At 39.2% G+C, this 25,876-nt stretch overlaps 1 protein-coding gene across 2 annotated transcripts in view; it reads right to left on the reverse strand.

The window, feature by feature from the left end:
- LOC109675669 (aromatase-like) overlaps positions 1 to 25,876 on the reverse strand; it is a 71,550-nt gene that overhangs the window by 5,326 nt on the left and 40,348 nt on the right. For both annotated transcript variants that reach the window (XM_074065943.1, XM_074065944.1), the window contains exons 3-7: positions 25,096 to 25,246; positions 9,452 to 9,606; positions 4,720 to 4,896; positions 2,080 to 2,194; positions 708 to 822 (exon numbers count right to left, since the gene is read on the reverse strand). In XM_074065943.1, coding sequence (XP_073922044.1) covers positions 708 to 822; positions 2,080 to 2,194; positions 4,720 to 4,896; positions 9,452 to 9,606; positions 25,096 to 25,246 — 713 coding nt within the window. The remainder of the gene's footprint in view (positions 1 to 707; positions 823 to 2,079; positions 2,195 to 4,719; positions 4,897 to 9,451; positions 9,607 to 25,095; positions 25,247 to 25,876) is intronic.

The raw sequence follows: 25,876 nt of genomic DNA on the forward strand, positions 1-25,876 counted from the left end.
AAATGGATCACAAGTCTATAATTTATTTTGAACATTTTACATGACAATCTTCAGCTCAAAGGTGAACAGTTTCATCAACATCTATGCACAGTTGGCTCTCCATGTCCTCAGGGTTCCCATCCATGGAGTCAATTAACTGGATATATATATATATATATCCACACACATATGTATACATATATTTATATATTAAATATAATTGTATACATAATGAACATACACAGACTGTTTTCCTTGTGAGTATTCCCTACACAGTACAGTATAACAACTATTTCTGCAGTATCTATATTGTGTTAGATGTTATGAAGAATCTCAGGGTGATTTAAAGTACCCAGAAGGATATACGTAGGTTATGTGCAAACGCTGTCATTTTACATAAGGAATTTCAGCACCCTGAATTTTGGTATCTGGGTGGGGTTCGGGAACCAAACACAGATGGATATGGAGGGATGACTTTATATAGTGTCTTTGGTCACACGCTTCCTTTTTCACATTTTGTACTACAATACAGAACACGTTCAATCTAAAGGTCAATCGTACTAGAATGTCTAACGTGAGGCTCTCTGAATGACCTATAATATGACTGCTAGGCAAAATACTGAAAGGAAGAAGTATGCAACAGTTATGATAAAGGGTCCTTTCCCACCTACACACAAACAGTCATAATGTATGTTGAGTGTGGAATTATGGTTAGTCTAGGTCAGTACCTCAGCAAAAATCAAGTCAGTGGCAAAGTCCATACAGTCTTCCAGTTTCTCTGCCATGGAAACCTGGTGTCTTTTTTCTTCTACCAAAACATCTATGGCATCTTTCAAATCCTTGCTGTAAAAACAGTCAAAATGTAATCTACTTGTACTCATTAGCAAAACATTCATTTGCTGTTTGTTTAAACAAAATGACCTGCTTTAATTGAAGCCATTGGTTCTCAAAAGTACATGAATTTATATTTTACTTCTTCACAAATATCCTTAAATTTCACCTAATTATATTTCATGTTGAGGTACAAGACTTAGCTACAATTCCCAGACACTGATATCAAAATCAAAGCTGTGACTTTATAGTAAAGGATTAAAAACTTATACCAAAGCCTAAATCCATGTTTACAACTCCTGTTTTGGAAGGCACAGCGTTTCAATTAACAACCCTGTGGTTGCCTACTGGGCATGCACTCTTCAGTGTGCCACAAGGGCCTCCATTTCATATTTTCTTATACACACAGCCCAGTTTTATTTGCCTGGCCCTGAAGACTATTGAGTTTGAGATTCCTGTTCTAGACAGTAAATTCAAGTGACTAAATAGCATTCTCCATACTTATTCCCATATCTTGTGATTTCAACCAGTCTGTAAACACCAGGTAAAGATTTTTGAATAGATGGTGACAAGCTGCATAAGTATGTGCATACATTTGACACTGTGGTTAAGGAAAAGCCTCTTGGACAAATGGTGACATTCCAGCCCAGGTGGTTCTCTTCAGTGTAACCTAGAACCTGTGGAACCTATTAACTTTATGTCACTGAGGCTTGCATCTCTTTTTGTACTGAGAAGATCAGTCTAGACAATAATTAAGGTCACACTGAGCTCTACATTCTATTATTCTTGTATGGTCATTAAGTTAAAATATCACACATTTTGTTATATTCATTGTATTCATTCTGAAAAGATTCTTTTGGGAGAACTATCAGTTCTTTGAGTTGATGTTAAATTCGCTGAGAAGCAACACAGCTATAAAATGATTCTGTTTCCATTTTTCTAGACATGCAAAGAGAGTTCTAACAGGTATGAATGTTCGGATTAACCAACCCTTCTGTTCAATTCAAAATTATTGAATGTCCTTGTTAGAGATTGGCTCTCAAGCCACATATAGCCCCTAACTGAGAAGCTGCCCAGTCAAAGGGTTCTTTTATTCTTTGGTCTTGCCAGAAACAGTCAATCTGCTGTAAATGTTTTCATAAGCAACTTAATCAACAGATCTCCGGGACTCTGGAGAGAAGAAAACTTATCAAAGAGACCAAGAAAGGCAAAAAGTCTCAAACAAGATTGTGATTGCACTCACAAATCTTCCAAGTATGTGCTACTTACACAGACTTTTCATACTTTTTGTACAGCCAAGAAATCTTAAAGAAGATGTTGGGTTTTAGAAGGAGAGCTTGCCATGCATCAAAATAACCTCGGATTTTATTCACAATGGCACTTTCTGGAAAACAAAAATGATAGGTGAAGTTTTTACCTTCAGGGAGCTTACACTGCACTGGGAATTATGGACACAAAACAACTGAATATCAGGTAATATCTTAGGCAATAGTGTCTTAATGTAAAATCAAAGCAGGGCAAGGGGACAGAAGGGAGAAGCAATGGGAGTAGGCACAGCCACTGTGGAGCGGGTGGGCAGGAGAGGCCTCTGTGGAGAGCACATTGAGGTCCATTTGGGCCTAAATGAAGTGAAGCCATGAGCAACACATGGATCTGAAGGCAGAACAATACTTGTAAGGGGCCTACCCAAACCAACGGGACTGGAGCACATGCTGACTGATTTCCACATTTGGACCACTGGACAACTTATAAGCCCCCTCATTCTCCTCCCCAGCTCCCATCGCCTCCCTACTCTAACAGGTCTTTAGAAGACTTGTAGAAACATCTGTTTATAGATGTTCTTGCTTCCTCACCTGTATGGTTAGGAAGGATCATATCCATGGAATTGTCACTCTCTCTCTCTATGTGTGGATCCAGAAGTGATGACACTGAGCTTGTGTAACTCATATGGGGTTGTTTATTTCCCTTTACACTGGGTACTTGTCAGACTCAACTTGCTTACGACACCCAGTGCAACAAAGAAGAAAGACATTGCCCTGAGATCAGGCAAAACCAGGCTCCGGTTGGTATTAGTCAGGTGTATTAATTTCTATGAATTGCAGTTTCTTTATCTGCAGAATGATGGCACTACCACTCCCCAGGCTAGTCAGTAATGATGAAATACAAAATCTTTGTATAGCACCTGGCATGGTGGCTGGATTTGGCAGTTGAAATAAATGCTTATTCCCGTCTCATTTGTGCAAAAGGCCAGGGATTTCTTATCTCTAGTATTCAATTAAAATAAAGGAGATTCATTTATTACTGATTTTGCTTAAGGCTCAGACATTGAAGAAACTAATATGAACTGTATGCTCTGGATCAAATATTTTAAAAGTATGAAAGCTATGTGATGAGTTCTATGGTCCTGGGAGTCTTATGAGTCCTGTGTGCTCACTATGAAGTGAGAATATAAAGAAGAGCGGTTAACTGGGTTTATAAGCCAATAGGCTGTCCTCTTAATGGCTCTGTCACTCAATACCAAGTAGGGATAAAACGTGACTGTTAGCTTTCCAACAGGCTAGGCTTTTTGCTCTCCCAGGTATGGAAATCAAGGCCCTAACAGCCATCACTGCTGGTCCCCTTTGTCCAGGAGAGAGCTGGGGGCTCAGGGAAAAAGGAATATGTGAGACTTTAGGCTGTGTCTCAAACAGAATCTTGAAAGAGGCAACTCTTTGACTAACTCTTCCGATCAGATATAAGGCAAAACATTATCAGTACTCAATTTGCTGAGTAGTGTTCATGTGGCTAAATCACCCACTGGTGATGACACATTGCTCAGATAGGATCTCCAGACTGGGAGGAGAATGTACAGGGAATATTCTCTGCTCAGAGTCCTCTTCTTAGGCCCACATTTCTTCAATAGCTTTGTTCTTGTTCAAGGGCTCCCTGAACCTAGAACAGTGCCCAGCATAAAATAGACAATCAGTGATATTTATTGAATGAATGTATGAAATCAATGAGTGTTCTCATAAATTAACTCAGGAAAATCATAATAAGCTGGATATATTTAAGATCAACAGCAAGAAGGAATCAATCCAAATTATCATTTTGCTTATTGGTGGTGGTAGAGGTGTGTGCATACATTTTGTTATTCATTTCTGTAACATAAGAGGGTGAGACACCCTGTCAGGTTGTTTTAAATATTAAATGGCAAATATGTGTGTAAAGCAACTTTCATACTGTTTGGCACATAGTAGACATTAAATTAATGGCAATTGTCTCCATAATTTCTGTTTTCATCACCAGCAATCCCATTACCACCACTGTACCACTTTTATCATACAGATAGAAGCAAGTTTTCAAATTCAGTAACTTTGAGGGAAGAGTGTGTGTGCATCTACATATATGTGTATATGTGTGTTATGTGTATACATATCTACATCCATATTCATGTCCAGATCTATGTCTATATTTATGTATTAGACATATATTTATATACATACATATATATTTATAAATATAAATATGTATAATATACATATATTCATATATGATATATAATCTATATAAATATATTAATATATAGTATATAAATATATACATATATATATATAAAATGCCAAAAGGATGGTTAGAAATGCTTAAACATGTCGCTTCCATTGGTGGCAGGATATCATAAACATCAAATGCATGATGATAACTTTTGATTGGGGTAGAATCCTATTTCCTAAAGCAAGAGGAGAGATACAAAAGAAATAGAAAGCGCCCCCTATTTGAAAGTGAACAGGGCAGAAACACTAGAGAGCAAACTCAGCAATGCATAAGCAAGAGCAATGTGCGAAGCAGCCTGTGTTTGCTTTACTCTGCCGTCCCTCTCCTCCCCTCGTTCCACACAGGGCCGAATGTGAGGCACAGGAAGAGTTTCCGCACCATCCAAGGGGATTCCCAAGAAGACCACGTTGGAGGTGTCCAGCATGATGCGTCGCATGAGGGTCAGCACGTCCACATAGCCCAGGGCACTGGTGACCTCGTCCAGCTTGTCCAGATGCCTGAGGATGGATTCCGCACAAACCGCCACCATGCGAACAAGGCCAGGGCCCGTCAAAGCTGAAGGGACACATCAGAGAATCGGCCAACACACTCCAGGATACTCAGGTTATTTTGGCTTTTAGGTCTGGAACTTAACTGTCCATGGTTTGTCTTCAGTCATAGGGTGGAAATTTTCATATTCCTCTTTACACTTTTCTGTTGTCTACAAGCATGCACTTACTTTATGCTTGAAAATGAATGAACATTATTTTAAACTATTGAAATGTAAACTTTCCTTCATGCTCTGGCAAATCATTTGTGACACTGCAAGTGAAACATTTAGTATTTGTGGTCATAGTTACAAATCAGCGAGTTTTCATGTGTACTATCTGCATTTTCCTTTAAAGATGGTTTGGATTTGGCCAGGGTTGAATTTATTTTGTGTTTCAGCAGGTGGCAGGATATTGCTAGAGATAGTGAAATTGGTCCTTAATCATACCACCTGAGATGCTTCCTATTTAACTGAAGTTTATAGATGTAATATGCTAGTTTTGCAAGTCACCCAAAGTGCCCTTCTCTTCATTTCAATCTCTTTTCAAATTGCTTCCAGATTTATGTGCTTATTCATTGTGGTAATGGGGCTTGACCTCAGAGCCTCATGCATGCTAAGCAAGCTCTAGCCTTGCCCCCACTCCTACTTCTAGATTTATTTTACTCAACCTGTGACATGCTAAGAAATTCCTTGTTAGCTTTCAGTGTTCTCCATAGAACTGGGAACTCTTTAAGGACAGACAACAACTTATTGTACTTCAGGTCAGTAGTACGTGGGACCTCTGTATACGTATTTATATCTAGGATTAAATGAATGAATGTAAACAGGTAGAGGGAACTGGCTCTGACCTCCCCTTGCTCTGCACTTGACCATCAGGGCAGAGACTAGTGGGTCCTTATGGTCCATTTTAAGAGTTTAACTCTTAAAGTCCCCCTTTCCCTCTTTGGTAATAAGTTTATTTAAGCTTCCTTTAAGAATTATCCCTCTTTTTATATCTTGTACTATTGACAATTGCTTTTAGAGTCCTTGAAATGAGATGGAAATCCTGGGGAACGTGGTAGACATAACTTCAGTGGACCACCATAACTCAAGAAGAAAACTAATCAATGAAGAATCCCACGCCTGAAGGCAGACATCACAAAAAAGAAAGGAGTCCTGAACACTGCTTTAGACCATGAAAAGCTTCATATGCATAAAAAACAAGGTAGGGGTAAGAAGGACCCGGCAGACACCAAAGGCCAGGATGTCATTCTCTGGTACTAATCATTTCCACGATTGGGGCAAGTCATTCCTTACTGATTCAAATGTTTGTGTGGACAGGTTGGGTTCTTCCAAGTTAATGTGTGACTTGCCTCTGTGACCAAATGCTTGAAGCCACATTTCTCACTTACACACAAAATATGATATAACTCATTGCTTATGATACAGATATGATTTAATTTTTTAATGTGCTGAAAAGTACTCAGTCTATTTAGGTCAAAAGCAAATTGAGCACATAATCAGATTCCATCAACATAGACAACTGTCTTGGCAGTTACAGGAAATAAGTATTATTTACGCACCTCAAACCATCTCCCAGAATGAGCCATTTCCTAAGTGGTGTTTAACTGTTTTTTCTATAGATACCTAGAAATTTAATACTTTCACTTATACTGCTGATTAGATAACAAAATCTGTCTCAAACTTTCTACTATAGCAGTAGAATCAACAATGAATCTAATTCAATAGAAGGTTCCTCAAGAAAGGCTTCAGATTCTAATTGGTTATCAACATTTTTAGGCACCACAGAGAGCTTCTCAATAAGGAATTAGTTTCCTGTTTTGGGCATTATTTGGGTCCAGTTCTGTAGCATTTTCATTAGAAAATATGACCTTGAATACCAAATAATACTCTAAACATTCACAAAGATACCTTGACTAATTTCTAAGTGCTGTAACTTCTACTCTTAACATTCCATGGACCTGTGTCCTCCCCTCCATCCACCGTGTCACTGCAGTGACTCCTGTTTTTATTGTTCATAGTTGTAGTTCCTTCCACTTAGCCATTGATTCTGCTACAAGAGGGTTTTTCAAAGACATAAATATGTTCAAATGATTTTGTTCAAAATCTTTAGTTATTCTGTGTAGCTCTTGAGATAAGATCAACTATTTTGCTTAGGAGAAGGGTTTTTGGTGATCTTACTCTGCTCTTCCCTTCCTGTGTCCGTGTTGGACACAAGGGACAACTGACAGATCCCTGAACATGTTGATCTTTCCTGCTCTGCTTTTGAATATATTAATCTTTACTCCCATAGAGTCTCTTTGTCACACTTTCTTCATTATGTTGACTTTATTTTTTACATCTTTCAAAGTCCATAATAAGAATCCACTCCTCTGAAAAATCTCTCCTGACCCCTTGGTGACTTATCATGGCGGATGTGTCTGTGCTCTACAGCTCTGTGCATGCCTCTCCCATTACCATCGTCACCTAGGCAGTATTTGGTGAGGTGCTGATCTGCCACTTCCCACCTTGCTCGGTCACTGCATCACCTGATTCTCAGGGGCAGGGACCATGCCTATTTGACATTGTATGCTTGACACCTAGTTCAATGATGAAGACAGTAGCTTGTTCACAAATTGTTTAGAGATTACAACTCTTAAATGTCAGAGTAGAAGATATAGAAAGAATAGGTCTTCCATCTTTTTATTTGTTTGTTTGTTTGTTGGTGCTGGATATTGAAGCCTGGGCCTTGTATGAGCTAGGTAAGTCCTCTACCACTAAACTACATCCTTAGCCGAAGTTAGAGGATATTGGTATGTGAAAGTTAACTACCCCTACATACCAAATTACCTGTTGACATGTTCCTAACAAACCTAGGTCAAATGACATAGTAAAATGCAATTTATATTTCTATGGGATCTTAGATCATTTTTTCATTTGTTCTTCACTGTAACTCCGTAATGTTGATCAACTTCTGTTGATAAGAGAGCTGAAGTGTCAAGATGCTAAGTGACCTGTCCATGGTCCTACAGCTACTTCGTGGCAGCACTGGATTTGAACCTGCATCCTGTAACTTTAAGCCCTGTACTTTGTTCATTAATCCATTCTACAGTTTTAGAGAGCACAAGGAGATTGACCTGCCCCAACATGAGTGGTAGGCATAAAAATTGCTCTTCTATGTTCAGACGTCCTAATCCCCAGAACTCATCACTATGTTGCATGGCAAAAAGAAGTTGGCAGGTATGGTTCAAGTGAAGGATCTGGAGAGGATGAGGTTATTGTGGTTGTCATGGTGGATCCAAACTTTCAAGGAAAGTGAAAAAAATTTCTAGCTGTAGTCAAAGTCAGGGAAAGACATGATGACAGAAGGTGTGTCAGAGGATGTGAAGTGAAGGCCTGGACTCCTGCCACCAGCCAAGGATGATGGTGGCCCTAGAATCCGGAAAGGCAAGGACAAATGTTCTCCCCTAGAGCCTCCAGAGGCAGCCTTGTCAACACCTGCATGGTGGCACATTGAGACCTGAGTCAGACTTTTGACCTCCAGAACTGTAAGATAACAAATGTGCCATTTTAATTGTTTAGTTTGTGACAATGTTACAGCAGCCATAGGGAAGGAATACAGTGGAGTCTACAACTTAGTGCTGCTGGGTCTTTGTTGTAGGAAGCTCTGTTGGCAGGGTGGGCTAAATGCTGGGTGGACACAGGCAGAGGTCTGGCTTCTCACCATCTTAGCACACACAGGAGGGCATCTAGGTTGGCTGCTTGGCTGGTGCAGTGACTCTTGTGGTAGAGTGCCTGCCTGGGTTGGCTACAGAGGTTGCACAGGGTTAGACCAAAAGCTCACCTAGCTCCAGACGCCATCACTGCCCAGACACAATTATCTTTCTTCATGTGCATTTCTCAATAGCTTTGCTTTGACATGACCTAGCACAGGAGGGCCCACTGGATATGGACATCCAGAATTGGGTTTCTGCTCAACCATTACCTGCTGTGCCATTTGGGTGAAAATCATAACCTCTCTAGGACTGATTCTTCAACTCTAAAACTCAGAGCCTGGAAGAGGGAATGTATATGATCCCTCTCTATCCTAAAATTCTCTGATTTTATTCACAAGTTGTTTTCTCCTAAAATATCTGGTGATTCAGCAAGTGCATTGTTTGGTCATGTTTAAATTAAAAATATCCTTGACACATGAAATTCACACTTGAGATGACCCTGAGTAGACAGGTGCATCTCCTTCTCATGTTCAAGAAATTGCTTCATGAATCAACAGTAAGAAAAAGATGTGTGGAAGCTACAAATATAGGCTCTAGATTTGTGTCCTGGAGCTACCATCTACTAATTCTGGAACTTGGGGCATGTTTCTTGACCTTTTCACATCTTAGTTTTCTCACCTGTAAAATGCAGGTGATAAGCATATTCACCACATGAAATTGCTGTGGGATTAAAATATCAAGTGCTAAGAACCATGTCTGATGTACAGGAAAGGTATAAAAATGCTAGTCCTTATCTTTATTTCAAAACTATGAAGCTATAAATCAGCACATTTAAAATATGGTTTCCATAGACCACAGAGAAGAATGTAGCCAGGTTCCTTATTACCTTTCATAAAGAAAAGCCGAACTTCTTTCCAGAGGTCTGGATTATTGTTAAATATGATGCCTTTCTCATGCATACCAATACACTGCAAGCCAAGTTTGCTGCCAAATCGGGAGATGTATTTATTGTGCTTCATTACATGGAACATACTTGAGGACCTGAAAAGAAAGCACACCTTCGTGTTAATCCACCATTGAGAAAGTCACAGTGATGCATTTTGAGTGTGAGATGGCTCTCAGCAAATGATGTTGATCAAAATGCATGGTTTCTATTATTCAGGTTGAATAAGCACATCTGTTAGTAGTAGAATATCTTTACAACTGAATTATTTCTACCTACTTAATCATTGTTTGAGGATCACAAAGGTAGAAAACACCCATCATTCCTATTTCTCTTTCTTCACTAAACCCAAGTCACCAACATATTATCTACCATTGGAGTCAGAGGTCCAAGAATGCCATAAAACAGATTCTTCCACACCAGCAGTCATGAGAACCCAGCATCCCAGGTGCCATCTAGCCCTTTCCAGACAGTGCCACTGTGTGCAAGAGTAAGTCACAGAATTGGAATCTGCTGGACTATTGAAGTCTTGCTTTGTTAGTTTGGAACCAGTATTTTCTTTCTAGTACCACCCATTCCCCAGGCCTTATGTGGGATGTCATTAACTCATTTCTGTGCACACTTTTGTCTCTGGGCTTGACCAGGGCCTTCATGGGCTGGCGTGGAAGGTCCATTGTGGTGGTAAGAGAAATTGTTTCTGGTCTCAGCATTCATGATGACTTCTCAAGGTCTCCAGGGTCACAGAGTTTTTCCATGATATAATGTGAGAGCCATTAGATAGTGCAATTTGTACCATGCTCAATAGGGCAAATTCAAGATATATAAAATGGTATTGGCATTTATTATCTTTATTTCAGTTGTTGATCTTACTTTTTGATTGTTTTGCCTATTTTATTATAAAGTTTTTATTAGGATATATTCATTATAAGGGAAGGGAATTTGTAGTGACAATTATGATTAGACTTATAGTGTACATTATTTAAATTGCCCACACTGTCTTTCCCCCTCAGCCCTTTCCTCTTCCACTTGAAGCAATTGCAAGAGTTTTTTTTAGTTCTGTTTCATATGGGTATTGAAGTCTATCAACCATATACCATCAACTTGATCTACTTCTTTCACCCTCCTCCTCCCACTAGTAACACCCACCACCCCCGCAAACCCTGTGCCTATTTTGCAATCATGGTTTTTGTTATTAGTATTTAAGTTGATGTTCAAAAGGCTGTCTCATTGTATGCCTACTGTGGGTGTGCTTTACTTTGGTCTGTTCCATCCCTCGAATACTCTCCCTTACCCCTTTATCTCCCACCCCCCCATTTTCAACAGTTTTTAATATACATGCTTATATCCTCTACCTTCACATCTTATGGTATATGATATCATATGAAACTGATGGTTTATCATTCTCTTTTCCTTTCCTTCTTACCCCGAATTCCATAGAGTAGTCTCACTGTTACAAACCTGTTCTACATCTCAGTTTGTATATGATCACCTTTGTTTTTGTGTAAGTGTTTATCTTTGGCTCTGTCTTTCACATATGTGACTTTTGATTTTCTGATCCTAGCTAACTTCACTTATCATGATGTCCTCCAATTGCATCCACTTACCTTCAAACCACGTGTCATTATTCCTCATGACTGTGTCAACATTCCTCATGTTGTGTATGACGGTTCCTGTGGAGAAACAGGAACCGTCATACACAACAACAGTGTATGACGGTTCCTGTTTCTCCACATCCTCACCAGCATTTGTTGTTGTTATTGCCCTTCGTTTATGGCAATCCTAATGGGGTGAGATGAAATCTAAGTGTTATTTTGATTTGCATCTCTTTTATACCCAAGGAAGTTGAACAGTTCTTCATATATTTACTGGCCATTTGTACCTCTTCCTTTGTGAATTTCCTATGTAAATCATGTGCCCATTTTTGCATTGGGGTGTTGATCATTTTGGGTTTGAGCTGTTTTGAGTTCCCTATAGAGTCTATATATTAGTCCCTTTTCAGATGAGTAGCTGGCAAAGATTTTTTCCCATTCTGTGGGCTGTCTCTTGAGTCTAGTGACTATTACCTTTTCTGTGCATAAGCTCTTTAGTTTGATGCAGTCCCATTTGTTCATTGTTTCTCCTAGATGCTGAACCTTTTCTTGAGTTCTATTTAGGAAGTCATTACCTATACCTGTCTAATCCAGTGTATTTTCTACTGCTTTCTGGAGTTGTTTCAATGTTTCAGGCCTTATATTATGGTCTTTGATCCACTTTGAGTTGATTTTGGTACAGGGTGAAAGACAGGGTTCTAGTTTCAGTCTTCTACATGTGGATATCCAGTTTTCCCAGCAGCATTTGTTGAAGAGGCTGTCTTTTCTTCATCATGTGTTTTGGGCTCCTTTGTTGAGATCATTTGGCTGTAGCTATATGGGTTTATATCTGGGTCTTTTGTTCTTATCCATTGGTCTTCCTGTCTGTCTTGGTGTTAGCACCATGCTGTTTTTATTGTTGTGGCTCTGTAGTATAGTTTGAAGTCAGGTATTGTGATGCCTCCAGCATTGGAGGTTTGTTCAGAATTGCTTTGGCTTTTTGAGGTCTTTTGTGTTTCCATATGTATTTTAAGATTGACTTTTCTATTTCTGTGCAGAATGTCCTTGAAATATGATAGGGATTGTGTTGAGCATGTAGATTGCTGTTGGTAGAAAATGGCTGTTGGCCATTTTCACAATGTTGATTCTATCAAAGTAAAAGCATGGAAATTCTTTCCATCTTTGGCACCTTCTTTGATTTCTCTCTGCAGTGGTTTATAGTTCTCATTAAAAAGGTCTTTGGTTTCTTTTGTTAAATTTATTCCAAGGTAGTTTATTATTTTTGAGGTTATTGTAAATTGGAGTGTTTCCCTGATTTCCTTCTTTGTCTGTGTGTTGGTGGTATATAGAAAAGGTACTGATTTCCGTATGTTAATTTTGTATCCTGCTACTTTGCTAAAAGAATTTGTGAATTCTAGTAGTGTTTTCGTAGACTTTTTAGGGTCTCTTGGGTTTGGGATTCTGTCTTCTGCAAATAGGGATAGTTTGATCTACCTTTCCTATTTGGATCCCTTTTATTTATTCTTCTGGCTAGAAATTCCAAAACTATATTGAATGAGAGTGGAGAGAGTGTCTTCTTCATGACGTTAGTGGAAATGGTTTCAGTTTTTCTCCACTTAGTATAATGTTGGCTACAGAGTTGTCATATATAGCATTTATTATGTTAAGGAACATTAGTTCTGTTCTCCTTTTCTTTAGATCTTTTATCATGAAAGGGTGTTGGATATTGTCAAAGGCCTTTTCTCTGTCTATTGAGAGGATCATGTGCTTTTTGTCATTGCTTTTGTTTATGGATTTACATGTGTTCAACCATCCTTACATCCCTAGAAAGAAACTGACATCGTCATGGTGTGTGATCTTTTTTTTGTTGTTGTTGAAGTCTGTTTGCCAGTATTTTGTTGAGATTCTTTCAACCAATGTTCCTTAAAGATTTGATCTATAATTGGCTTTTCTGGTTATATCTTTATTGGTTTCAGAATGAGTGTAATGCTGGTTTCATAGAATTGAGTTTGGTAGTGTTCCTTCCCTTTCTATTTCCTGGAAACTTTGAGGAGTATCAATGTTAGCTCTTCTTTAAAGGTTTGATAAAATTCAACTCTGAATCCATTAGGTTCTTGGCTCTTCTTTTTTGGGAAACTCTTTATTAGTGTTTCAATTTCATTGCATTCATAGGACTATTTAGGTCCTATTTAGCTGGTTAATATCTTCTTGGTTCAATTATGGTTGGTTTTTTGCATCTAGGAATTTATCCATTTCATCTAGATTTTCCTGTTCACTTGAATATAAGTTTTAAAAGTACTGTCTAATGACTCTCTGAATCTCATTGGTATTTGTGGTTTTGTCCCCTTTTTGATCTCTTATTTTATTAATTTGGGTCTTCTCTCTCCTCTGTTTTGTAATATGGGCTAAGGGTTTGTCGATCTTGTTAATCTTCTCAAAGAACCAAGTTTTTTGTTTCATTGATTCTTTGTATAGTTTGTTTGGTTTTGATCTGATTGATCTGGACCCTGATATTTATGATTTCTCTTTGTATGCTGGTTTGGTTTCTTCTTGTTGTTCTAGGAGCTTAAGGTGCATCATTAGATTGTTTATCTGAGAGGTCTTTTTTTTTTAATGTAGGCACTTAAAGTTATACATATTTCCCTTAACATGGCCTTTGCTGTGTCCTGCAAATTCTGGTAAGTTGCATTTTCATTATCATTGGATTCTAGGAAGTTTTTGATTTCTTCCCTTATTATTTCAGTCACCATCGGTTTTTCAGCAGTGTGTTGTTCAGTCTCCATGTGTTTGAATGTTTTCTGAGATTTCTTTTGTTGTTGAGGTCAGTTTTATTTCATTGTGATCTGATATGATGCAGGAGGTTATTTGATTTTCCTTAATTTGTTGAGACTTTCTTTGTGTCCTAAAATATGAACTATTTTGGAGAAATTTACATGAGCTGCAGAAAAGAATGGGTATTGCGAGATGTTGGGCGAAATACTCTGTAGATATCAACCATTCCTATTTGTTCTAATGTGTGGAGTAGCTCTGAAGTTTCTTTGTTGATTTTTTGTGTGGATGACCTATCTATTGGTGACAGTGGGACACTCAGGTTTACCACTATCACTGTGTTATCATCTTCCTATGCTGTTAGGTCTATTAGAGTTTTGTTTTGTTTTGTTTTTTAATATAGAGGGTACTCCTGTGTTTGGTGCATATGTGTTTAGGATTGATATTTCCTTTTGATTAATTTTTCCCTTCATGACTATGAAGTGACCTTCATTGTCTCTTCTGATTGATTTTAATCTGTAATCTATTTTGTCAGATATGAGCATACCTACTTTTACCTGTTTATTGGGTCCATTTATTGCAAAACTTTTTTCACCCTTTGACTCTAAGCCAGTGTTTATTTTTTTCGGTTACATAAGTCTCTTGTAAGGAACATTTGGTTGGGTCTTGTTTTTTAACCAATTTGCTACTCTATGTCTTTTGATTGGGGCCTTGAGGCTATTTACATTCCGTGTTAATATTGAGAGGTGCCTGTTGTTTCCAATCATTTTGTTCCCTTGTTGTTTAGTTTTACCTATTCCTTGTTTACTGGTCTGCTTGCTCAAATGGGTTTATTATTTTTTGAGTCTTTCTGTCTCACTTTAGTTTATTCTTCAATTAGGAAGAACAGTTTTTCTGGGTAGTCTAGTCTAGAGTGACAGTTGCTTTCTTTCATGGCCTGAATTATGTCTTTCTATGACCTTCTTGTGTCTAGAGTTTGGGTTGAGAAATCTGTTATTCTAATAGGTTTTCCTTTAGATGTGACTTGTCTTGTCTCTTTTGAAGTTTTCAGAATTTCTTGTTTATCTGGTGAGTGTTTTGATCATAATGTGTCTGTTTCTTTTTTGGTGCTGATACTTTGTTCTGTAAACTTCCTGAATCTGGGTAACGCTTGAGTTTAGGGAAGTTTTCAGCTATTTTTCCATTCAATAGTTGTCAGTGCTTTAGTTTGAATCTCCTCTCCTTCTTGTACACCCATGATTTATAGGTTTCTTCTTTTAATGGTGTCCCATATATCTTTAAAGATCCATTTGTATTTTCTTAGCAAGTTTCATGATCTTTTAATCTTTTATCTAATTCCTATACTTTGTCTTCTGTTCCTGATATTCTATTTTCAACTTGCTCCTCGCTGTTCACCAAGCTTTCAATTGTAATAATCATTTGGAATATTGAGTGGTTTCCATATCTCTATTGATTTCCTCTTTCATATCCTGGATTGTCTTCTTAATTTCATCCATCTGTTTGTTTGTATTTTCTTTTAGCTCATTTAATTGTTTACTCATGTCCTCTATGAGGTCAAATACTAATTTTTGTGTCTCTTCTTTGAGGTCCATAGTCATTTCTACTATTGTTTATTGGAATTCATTTTTTGATAACTCTTCCTCTGCACAAGTGTTTGGATCCTTAGTGTTGGAATTGGCTTTTGATGGAGAGTGGTTGTTGTCCTGTTTTGTTCTGCCTTGAGATGTACACATCTGGAGTTGTTTGGGTTAGGGTTTTAATCCCTTATGCCACTGTAATTGGGGTTTTCTGCTTTTTTCTCTACTGATTGTACAGCAGTGTTCCTAAGAGCGAGGTATACTGGATATGTTCCCACTTGCAGGGTTCTTATTGTGGTACTGATTGCCTCTTTTCTTCCTTCAGCAAAGGGGCTAGAGTTCCCACACTTTGATGGAGCTAGCCTGCAATTGCAGTGGGAGCCTTTGGGTCTCTGTGCAGTGTTGTGGCAGACTTCCTAATAGCAGCAGAGTAATGGATTGCCACTCAGTGTTGGAGCTGGGATCCCAACTCTTGGACTGGAGAGACGTGACTCTCTTTTGGGAAGTGCAGTGTGAACCACTGGGCTTCTTTGTACCATGAGAAAACAGGCTTGAGGTGGCACTGCAGTGTAGCAGTGTATACCTTTCCTCTCCTCAGTGGGGAATCTGGTGTTCTCATTCTTTGATGGGGGAGGAAGGGATTCTGTTGCTCTCAGGGACAGTGGGGAATGCTGGGCCTCCTTGCTTTATGAATTGTCTTATGCCCTCAAGGCAGCACAGTCTACTTGCATTATGGCCACAGCAGCTGTGGCATGCATGAAGGACCCAAGTCTGCAGGCAGGGGGAGCCCTGAGTCTTGCTTGCTCCTGCTGGGCTACCCAGAGCCCTAGCAACTGCTTCAAATGTTGGGAAACCAGGCCTTTGGCCAGCAGAAGGTCCGGGGCCTGCTTTCCACCCAGGTGTGGGTTTCAGGGAGTGCAGTTTAATAGCACTGCAAGTAGGGGGAACCAATCTTTCAGGTAGTTGGAGACCTGGGGCCTGATTTCCCGCATGGGCTTAAGGGAGTGCAGTTCAGTGGCACTGCTGCTGGGGGAACTAGGCCTGCTGGCTTGTGTCCTCTGTTACAGGTGGAGCAGTGGGAGACATGGGTCCTGCTTACACAGTGATGTCAGTTCCCTGGCTATTCAGCGTGAAGTTAGCTGGTTGCATAATGGGGGGAACATGCCGCTCTGAGTTCCTGTGTGTGCCAGGAAGCAGGACTTACCACTGAGGTAGTGCTGAGTAATGGAGCCTGGAGCCATGCCTGATATTACTTTTTAAATTTTAATAAACTCTGTGTTTGTTCACGTTTTGGTGCATTCACTGCCACTTTGTTTCTCTCTCCCCACTCTCCACTGAAATTTTGTTTCTCAACTGCAAATTCTCCTAATATGGAGGCTTTCTGAACACATAACCCTAAATGTTGGAGTAGCTGGTTACTGTACTGCCTACAACAATTCTCAAGCTGGGTTGGAGAGCCTGTCTTAACACTTGCTCCTTGCTTCAATGTTGATACTTGGCTTAAGAGGATGGCTTTGACTTATTGAGGTTGTTCAGTGGATACTTGATAAAATACAGTCCTATAAGACACTGGGCCAAAGCTCTTGGTGCTAGATGAACAGATTTGACTGGGAGCTCCATGGTAGACATTGTGATGTGTTCCAGAGTCCTATTTAAACTTTGAAAGAAGGTCCCTGAAGGAGGAGCAGTGGTAAGAAATGAAAAGATTATTATATAATTAACTTATTTACTTGACATTTCAGAAAACTCTACATAAAACATAAAAATACTATCAAATCAAATATCCTCTTGACTTGTACTCTAGATATTCATCAAATAACTCCATGTTTGCACGGGTTTTCTTCTTTCTATTAACAAAAACTAAACCAAAACTCCTGATGTTTAGACTTGTATTCAGAAAATTAATCTGACAGTTCAAATATGGTCCTGAAATTCTTACTAGTTAAAATATTTGAAAACCCTACCTTTTCTTACCTTCTTATACCTCATTCAACAATGAAAGAAGAAAGTAATTTTTATATTTTGGTCAAAAATTGTATCTGAAAATTTTAAATACTTCTCGGATGAGCAGAACACTATGTTTCTGCTGTGTCTTTTATAGCTATTGTACACTGTATTAGTTTCCTGATCTGCTTTTTTGCAGCAGCTGCTAATCAATTTTTAAAATAGAAGAAACTCCTCACTTAAAATGATCTCCTTAAATGTTAGTTAACATTAAACATCCATGTGTCCTCTAGGGGGAGCCGACATGCTAGGTATTTTTAGGCTGAGACTCAGACATGGCAAATGAATAAAAATATGAGGCAGAAAAGTGTGACTGGCCACCAAAGAGTAATTACAGACAAGGCCATTTGTCAAAGGCACACTGGATTTATCTAAGCAGAGTAAATGGGCAAAGCAAAGAAGAGAAGATTGGGGAGGAACTATAGGACCCAGCTCACACTGCTCCTGGCCATCAGACAGACCAAGTGAGCCCTACAGCCAAGCTGGACTGGGAAACATCCTGCTGTGGAGGAAGTAGGATTTCTTGGCACTGAGGAAGCAGCAACTGAGTCCCCAGGGTCAGAAGGGACAGTGGGTAGTACAAAGTGTCTGGTCACTGGAGTCATTCTTTCTTGAACATGACTAAAGTCAAGACATCTCCAAAGAGGGTAAGCAATCCTATTGTCTGTTCAAAATGAAACATAACCAAGAAGTAAGCTCTTAAGAGGTAAAGAGGAAGTGCGTAAGTTTGGAGTTTATGCGACCCACACAACTGTGGTCAGATTTGACATCCAAGAGAATGAGAATGTGGTGGAGGCACTTAATGAAAGAGTTGACACCAAATATTTAAAAACACTTGTCAGTGTGTAGACCTGTCCCTTCTCAGTCTCCTTTGCTAGTTTCTAACCTGTTGACATTGGAAGCGCTCAAGGCTCAGTTCCCTACTACTCATCATAACATCCATATGTCCACTAGGCAAGTTCAATGTCTTCTCCCATTCCTCTTTCTACTATTAAAAAACATATCTACCTGACAGTACCAGTTTTCTCAAGCTTGTTCTAGTTTTTGTACTGAAAACCCCATCTTAGAAAATCACCCTAGTCTCAAACAGACAACTGCTCATCCTTCTGAGAAATACATTGTATAACATTTCTGTAAATAACCGCCTACATAGCTGATTGTTGTTACATAAAATGATATCACCTAGTGAGATCATAGCCATCTAAGTCTCAGTACACACTATGATGTGTGCACAGTGACAGAATCACCTAGCAATGCATTTCTTAGAATCTATCCCCATTGGTAAGTGGTGTATGTGTGTACTATATATTCTACTTCTTTATTGTCAGTATCCTAACAATATCTTGCTCCATGAAGGTTGGACATTTTGGCTGATTTTATTTAGAAAATAACATACTGCTGTATTCTGAGAGTCTGGAAATATACCTGGCATACATAGTAAGTTATCAATAAATGTGTGGCGAGCCAATTATGATGACTAGAATTTAGCATCATGCAGTGCTATGTATAAAAAGTATTCAAATATGTTCAAAGAATAACTGCATAAGTGCCTTATAAATTTATGTAATTAAGGCAGAGATATAAGTATAACACAAATAAGTATATTAATTGTTAACAGATATGCAAATGTAACTCTATTAATTATGTGAATTGCTAATTACCTTTGTTTATAATTTTTTTGTGGTACTGGTGTTAGAACTCAGGGCTTCATGCTTGCAAAGCAGGTAATCTGCTTGAGCCATGCCTCCAGCACTTTTTGCTTTAGTTATTTTGGAGAGAGGGTCTTAGTTCTTTCTTAGGACAGCCTGAACTGTGTTTCATCTGTTTTACACTTACTGCTAGGATGGCAGGCATATGCAAACATGCCCTCCTATTGGTTGAGATGAGATGTTGATAACTGTTGTTATGGACTGACCTGCAACCTCAATCCTCCCTATCTCAGCCTCCCAAGTAACTAGGATTATAGGAGTGAGCCATGGGCTTCTGGCTTGCTAATTCCCTTTTAAGGAAATTCTTCTTCTCCTCCTCCTCTTCTTCCTCTTTCTCTTCCTCCTCCTCCTGTTCCTTCTCTTCCTCTTCCTCCTCCTCCTTCTTCTTCCTATTTTTCCTCTTCCTCTTCTACTTCCTCCTTCCTCCTCCTTCTCCTTCTTCTTACAAACATGTATGTGTACACATATAGTGGACACACAGTGCTAAGCACAGTAGAGTTGAATCCTCATGTAGAGGTTAGCTGCCTTGGGGAGTGTGCATTCCTTATCTTCAGACGACCAGAGGGACAGTGGTACCTCCAGGTTGTCCAGGTGGCTGCCAGTTGCACTCGTGCCTGACTTCCTCTCCTCAACTTCTGCAGCCCCTACCACTTTAGGACTAAATATGTTGGAAAAGTTGGACTTTAATCTCTACACAGTTATAATGACAACAGATTTTAAAATTTTTCCAAAGAAAAAGAAATCTGTCAAACTATTCAAGTCAAAATGAAAATCTCTGTGAGATCCAGTGAAGCCTTTTCAAGAGGTATGGGTAGTGCTGGAAGGGCTTGAAGAGCCAGCGAAGAAGGGACATGGGGGCAATCATGTACTGCTTCTGAGGGAAGCTCAGCCTTTAACAACTAAATGGAGCAGCTCTGAGACAACTGAGAACACAAAAACTCCACCAAGTGAAAGGCTGAGAGGACAGGACAAGAAAAGAATTGGACGAGCTGGGGGATGGTGGGCAGGTTGTGTCCACGCCTTTGTGTGAATCAATGCCTGAGGTTGTCATAGGTCCTAATGAAGACAGGCAGAGTGGTCAGATGCCACCCTGACTGTCACAATGATCCCACTTCAGGAATTTTCTTTGAGTATTCAGGGAATCTATCTAGAGACCTGAGTATCTCATGTATATGTACCTCTGGTCCAGGGGGAATTTCTGCCTGGTATTCTACTCTTAAATCCATCATTCTGCTTTACAACTTTTGTGATACACACCAAACAACCAGGCTCAAGAGCAATGCGGTTAGACAAAAGCACACCAACCCTGCTTTGCTGTTTCCCTTCACCCCAGGTAAAAGCCCTCTTGCTCTAGAACCTTCTTCTTCCTCTCTTATCTGCAGGCTGAAGGTCTCCAAGTTCTGTAGCCCACAGGCGTCTCCTGGCAGCTTAAACAACCACTGAGATCTGTGCCTTATGCACAGAATCTGATCTCAAAGCCCAGACACTAGGGCTTTTGGTGACTCTAATATGCAACCATGGTGAAAACCTCTGCTCTCAGTGCTAGGCTGCAAGTAGATACTCTGCATCCAGATTCTTGCTTCACTTGTTTGCCAAGGGAAACAGATGACAAGGGAAGGTAGACTCTGAATTGATTAGAGTTGGAAGGCCCTTGCTGTGCTGGCAGACAAAAAGGTAGGAGCAAAAGTCCTCGTCCTGCAAACCCAAATGTCATCACTTCCAGGACATTTCTGAACTTTTAGCAAGGTGTAAAAATGACTAATTTTTATTTTTTTTTTTGTTTTTGAAACTAATCCAACACCCTTTCATGATAAAAGCTCCAGAGAAAGTAGAACATAAGTATTGTTCCTCAACATAATAAAGGCTATATACATGACAAACCTAGAGCCAGCATCGTACTAAATGGAGAACAAATGAATCCATTCCCATTCAAGTCAAGAATAAGGACACAGCTGTCTTCTTTCTCCAATTCAATTCAATATAGTTTTGGAATTCCTACCAAGAGTAATAAGACAAGCGAAAGAAATAAAATGGATTCAAATACAGAAGGAAAAAGTCCAACTATCCCTATTTGCAGATGACATGATCCCATACTTAAGAGACCCTAAAATCTCTACTGAAAAACTAATAGAAATCATAATTTCTTTCTGTAAAGTAGCAGGATACAAAACTAACACAGAAATCAGTAGCCTTCCTATATATCAACAATGAATAGCCTGAGAATGAAATCAGGGAAATAATCCCATTAGCAATAGCCTGAAAAACAATAAAGTACCTTGGAACAAATTTAACGAAAGAAACCAAAGAATTCTTTAATGAGAACTTTAAACCACTGGAGAGAGAAATCAAAGAAGGCATCAGAAGATGGAAAGTCCTTCCATGCTTTTAGGTTTAGAATCAACATTGTAAAATGTCCATACTACCAACAGCAATTTACATGCCTGACAAATTCCCTATCAAAATTCCAGTGACATTCTGCAGAGAAATAGAAATGTCAATCTTGAAATATATATAGAAACACAAAAGACCTCAAAAAGCCAAAGCAATTCTGAACAAAAAGTCCAATTCTGGAAGCATCACAATAAGTAACTTCAAATTATACTACAGAGCCACAACAACAAAAACTAGATGGTATTGACACAAAGACAGACAGGAAGACCAATAGTTCAGAATAAAAGACCCAGACATAAACTCACATAGCTATAGCCAACTGAACTTCAACAAAGGAGCCCAAACACACGATGGAGAAAAGACAGCCTCTTCAACAAATGCTGCTGGGAAAACTGGATATCCACATGTAGAAGACTGAAACTAGATCCCTGTCCTTTACCTTGTACCAAAATCAACTCAAAGTAGGTCAAAGACCATAATAAAAGTTCTGAAACTGTGAAACAACTCCAGGAAGCAGTAGAAAACACACTGGATTAGATATGTATAGATAATGACTCCCTAAACAGAACTCAAAAGGCTCAGCATCTAAGAGAAAGAATAAACAAAGTGGACTGCATCAAACTAAAGAGCTCTTGCACAGCAAAGGAACCAGTCACCAGACACAGAGACAGCCCATAGAATGGGAAAAAAATCTTTGCCAGGTACTCATCTGATAAACGACTAACATATAGAATCTATAGGGAACACAAAAAACTCAATTCCCAAAAAATCAACACTTCAATGTAGAAATGGGTACATGACCTATACAGGGAATTCTCAAAGGAAGAGGTACAGATGGCCAAAGAACTGTTCAACTTCCCTGGCTATAAAAGAGATGCAAATCAAAACAACACTTAGATTTCATCTTACCACGTTATAATGGCCATAATCATAAGGGCAATAATAACAACAAATGCTGGCAGGGATGTGGCAAAACAGGAACCCTTATACACTGCTGGTGGGAATGCAAATTAATGCAACCTTTGAAAACATGGAGATTCCTCAAAAAGCTAAAAACAGAACTTCCATATGATCCAGTGATACCACTTCTGGGCATCTACTCAGAGGAACGTAAGACAGGACACAATAGAGACACTTGGACACCAACGGTCATCACAGCACTATTCACGATAGCCAAGTTTTGGAAACAACCCAGGTGCTGGATCAAGAAAATGGATGACTGGATCAAGAAAATGTGGTATATATACAAAATAAGTATTACTCAGCTATAAAGAATAATGACGTGGTTTGAAGTTAAATGGATGCTATTGGAGGATTCCATGTTAAGTGAAGAAAGTCACGTTCAGAAATACAAAGGCCACATGTCTTTTCTCATACGTGGAATATCCAAAGATACACATATGCACAAAAATAAGTGTGCTCATATACAAACTCAGACATAAGAACAATTTTGTAATATTGCAACTACTCTATGGAACTCAGGGAAAGAGGAAAAAGAAAAAGAGAATGGTAGAGCATCAGTAATATCATATGCCATAAAATGTGACAGTACAGGATACAAGGATGTGTACTGAAAGATGTTGAAATATGGGGGGTAGGAGGTGCAGGGGTAAGGGAGAATAATAGAAGGGGTTAAATGGACTGAAGTAAAGTACACCCACAGTGGGCATACATTAAGACACCCCTTTGAACGTCAACTTAAATATTAAAAATGAAAAACAGGACTGTAAAATAAGTACAGTGTGTGTGCATGGAGGGTACTAGCAGGAGGGGGAGGGTAAATGGAGGAGATTAAGGTTAGGGTATATGGTTGATGGACTTCATACACCTATATGAAACAGAACTAAGAATTCTCTTTCAATTGTTTTTAGTGGGATGGGGAGTGTGTATTGGGGAGAGACGATGAGGGCAGTGTAAATAACATACAATATAGTTCTAATTGGAAATGTCACTTTGAGACTCCCTGTATAATGAATATATCATAATAAAAATGTATTAAAAATGACTAAATCTTAAAGTGAGAATATAGCATACTCACTTAAATTTGGCTAACCAGAGCTCAATTAGACTAGGAGAAATAAACCAAAGGGTAATTGTGACACAGTCATTAGAGAAAACTTGAAAGTACCTTGGAGTCAGCTGGAGACCCTGTCAAAGCAGAATATGGGCTTCAACCCCCAGCCTTTCTTATTTAGTAGCTGTTGGCAGGGCCAAGTCCTTTCCTAACACGTTCCTGGGTTGTTGATGTGGCTGGTTAAGGGAGCACATTTTGACAACCAATTCATTGTTAAGCGAGCCCCATGATGAAATGACATTTCCCATTGTTGAGAGCTATAATACCAAACTGAAGGAACCAAAAACATCCCAGCCAAAATTGAGGTATTACTTCCAAAATAACATTATGGGATAGTTTATAACACTTAAAAATAGAATGTATTTTTTCCACTGCTCTCTTCTTTCAGTGTTTGCTTCAAGGATTGGGCTTTGAGGTACCATGGTATTTGATTAAATGACAGATGTAACCTTGGCCTCCCCCGAAATTCATGCAGTGTCCAGCAATGCTTTGCTTATTTTTTGAGCAATAATCAATGTACCTGGATGAAGAATTCTATCAAATCAATAAATACCTTGGGGATCCTTAGATTGTGAGGAGAGTCATGTCAGGGATTGTAAATACCAAAACATTTCAGTGAGGCAGTGTTGGCAGATAGCTTTGCTAAAAGCCTAGTAAAGGTGGCTGAAAGTCTACAGAACATTAGGAAAGCAAGAAAACAAAGTTCATTCTTCACAGTCTATGCATTTTGTTTAACCCTGGAGTGAATTCAGTTTACTAAAGCAACCCAGAAACTATAACAAGATGGCAGTGATGGGGTGGGGGTGGGAAGCAAAAACATAATTTTTGAAGGCAGTTGATCCTGGTTTAAGAGCACTGAGCGAGGACCCTGGCATGCCAACTTAGATAGGAGGGCAGCGCCTGAATGGCTTTTTTTTCTGCTGTCTGCTGTTTTAGTGGTGCTCAAAAGCCAGGCATTACAATGATACTAGTGAACTCCTAGTCAGATACTTTTGTCTTCTGGTTTTGTTTGTGTTTTGTTTTAGAATGGGTGTTTTAATGCTTGATTACAGAGATAAGACCAAAATCTCAGGAGAACAGAAAAGATCACACTTTTCCCCAATTGTGTTTTTATCCAAAACAAATCACGTGGATTCTAAGATTCCACATTCACCACTCAGTTGAAGATTTACCAACTTTCCAGAGTTCTTTATCTATGTGCCTCTGGCTTTAATGCAAGGAAAACACAATTTTTCTGTCTGTCTGCAGTGTTAGATTTTTACCTGGGAATTGCTGACCTTCATTTCAACAAGAAAAACATAACCTTACAAAGACGTCAAACTAAGTTTTCTTTATAAAATAAGAACCCCCAGTTTAGATTTCAAAAGCATGACTCTGATGATGACTTTGATGGTGACAGCATTGGGAGTATACCCAGGGACCTCACACTCCCTAGGTGAGCCTTCTGCCTCTGAGCCACGCCCCAGGCCCTCGGACTTTGACTGGCCCCACTCACTTGCTGATGATGAGGGTTTCCTCTCCACTTATCCAGACTCTCATGAACTCTCCGTACATCTTGTTATAGTAGTTGCAGGCACTGCCGATCCCCATCCACAGGAATCTGCTGTGGGAAATGATGGGTCCAATTCCCAGACAGTAGGCAGGACCTAGCACAAGTCATCAGGACATGGTCAGTACTGTAACGATACCAAGAACACTTGTTTTTTAGTTAAGTGTTCCTCACATCTTCTGATGTCTGTCTGCGCACCATTAACACAATGGTTTGAAAGAGAGCAAGTTGACAATGAGACTCTTGACACACACCCCTCTAGAGGGAAAGGAACATTGGTATCCATATCACACACGTTCACACAAGTCGGTCTCACTCATCTCAGTCTCAATGACCTAGGGGCTCTGTCCTCACCTTCTAAGTCAAACCGTGTCATGAGTTTCAAACATAAGTCAGTTGATCTGTCTGGTAGCAAGTGTGGAAGTCACAAGAGGTGACATTTGTTGCCCTTAACGCGGAGAAACTAAAGCAGATACCTTAAAAGCAACTGAGGCCAATAGTAAAAGGGGTCCAGAAACTAGAGAAAAGGTTAGATCAAAAAGAATTAACCTAGAAGGTAACACACATGCACAGGAAATTAATGTGAGTCAACTCCCTGTATAGCTATCCTTATCTCAACCAGCAAAAATCCTTGCTCCTTCCTATTATTGCTTATACTCTCTCTTCAACAAAATTAGAAAAATTAGAAAAATTAGAAATAAGGGGAAAATAGTTTCTGTAGGGTATT

This window comes from Castor canadensis, chromosome 2 (assembly GCF_047511655.1).
Source record: "Castor canadensis chromosome 2, mCasCan1.hap1v2, whole genome shotgun sequence".
In the NCBI taxonomy this organism is placed as follows: Eukaryota; Metazoa; Chordata; class Mammalia; order Rodentia; family Castoridae; genus Castor; species Castor canadensis.